Genomic DNA, 1402 nt, shown 5'->3' with positions numbered 1-1402 from the left:
GTTTTGTGGGTGGCAGGTGGGGAGACAGAAGAGGAGAAGATTCGTGTGGACATTTTGGAGAGCCAGACCATGGACACCCGGATGCAGCTGGCCATGACCTGCTACAACCCAGAATTTGTGAGGATTCGGGGCCAGGACTCTTGTATTCCTACACACACTGGTCTTTTCTTATTTTAACTCCTTGAGTACCACTCATCCTCCAAGTGGTTTCCCGTACTGTTAGCAGCTGCTTTCACAACTCCAATGCCGTGTCAACAGAAGCAGAGGCAATTCCCACCAGTCTTAGGACATGATCCAAGTATCCCAGGGTAGAAACTCAATTCCTAGACGGTAAAGTTTGTGTTCAGCATCTTCTTCATGGCCTCTGGCCTGTGTCATGGGTCGTTTCTCTCAGCCGGTTCACATCACCTTTCCGCTCCTAGAATATGTAGACTCAAGTACAAGACAGAGGAATGTAATGGCACCCTCGAATTGCGTCTTCTCTGACATGCATGGGGATCCGAGCATTTTCATAACAGACAGCTCAGAGGTAGCCAGAGGGCCTTCATTCCTCTCCCTCCTTCCTTTCAACCTGAACTTTTCATCTCTCGGGAAACTATTCAATGTCCATTGTATTCTTCTGCCTCCCCATTAGGAGGAACTTTCTTCTTTCTCTGAGCTCCTTTAGTCCTTTGGATCCTGGATTCTGCTGGTGTCTGGGTCCAGAGGCTGCCAGGTGCTCGGGTGCTTCTGAGGCTGCCCAGAGGCTGTTTGTCGGGAGGTCAGTGAGGTCAGATACAAGGACAGTGTCACATTCCTCTCTGCCTTCCCCTCACTTCAGATAGGGTCTGGCACCCAGTTGGAATCTAATAAATGCTGATGTGTGCAATTGAAGCGTGGACACTGACCCAGTTCCAGTTGTGGCAAAAATGGCTGCTTGCCTATGGCCAAGTGGGGCCACACACAGCCCTGGGGAGGCCACGTCTGTGCAGGGAGCTTGTGTCTGAGGGTGGTGACAGCTGTTTTCTTCCTCAGGAGAAACTGAAGCCAAAGTACTTAGAGGAACTCCCTGAAAAGTTAAAGCTCTACTCACAGTTCCTGGGGAAGCGGCCATGGTTTGCAGGAGACAAGGTACACGAGGAGTGCAATGGGGAGTGAGAGTTCTTTTACTTCATGTGTTATGGAGGTTCCAGCCCACACATTCTTGGCCTTCTGCAGATCACCTTTGTGGATTTCCTCGCCTATGATGTCCTTGACCAAAACCGTATATTTGAGCCCGGTTGCCTGGACGCCTTCCCAAACCTGAAGGACTTCATGTCCCGATTTGAGGTGATGCCCCTGTCCTCCATTCTCTCTGATGCCCCTTGTTCCTTTCTCTCCTTTAAGATGCTTTCCTAGTCCTGGAGCTACACTGAGAATAACT

At 50.2% G+C, this 1402-nt stretch overlaps 1 protein-coding gene across 1 annotated transcript; it reads left to right on the top strand.

The window, feature by feature from the left end:
* Nucleotides 1–6: 6 nt before the first annotated feature.
* LOC116548514 (glutathione S-transferase Mu 1-like) lies at nucleotides 7–1396 on the top strand. The gene is made up of 3 exons (XM_032273932.1): nucleotides 7–117; nucleotides 1015–1110; nucleotides 1198–1396. Exons 1-3 carry the CDS (start codon nucleotides 70–72, stop codon nucleotides 1375–1377), a joined length of 324 nt encoding a protein of 107 aa, XP_032129823.1. The 5' UTR covers nucleotides 7–69; the 3' UTR covers nucleotides 1378–1396.
* The last annotated feature ends 6 nt before the right edge of the window (nucleotides 1397–1402 follow it).

This window comes from Sapajus apella, unplaced genomic scaffold (genome assembly GCF_009761245.1).
Source record: "Sapajus apella isolate SASKATOON/1434 unplaced genomic scaffold, GSC_monkey_1.0 scaffold13922, whole genome shotgun sequence".
NCBI lineage: Eukaryota > Metazoa > Chordata > Mammalia > Primates > Cebidae > Sapajus > Sapajus apella.
Note: the sequence above shows the minus strand (reverse complement) of the source record. Positions and strands in the feature narration are given on the sequence as shown.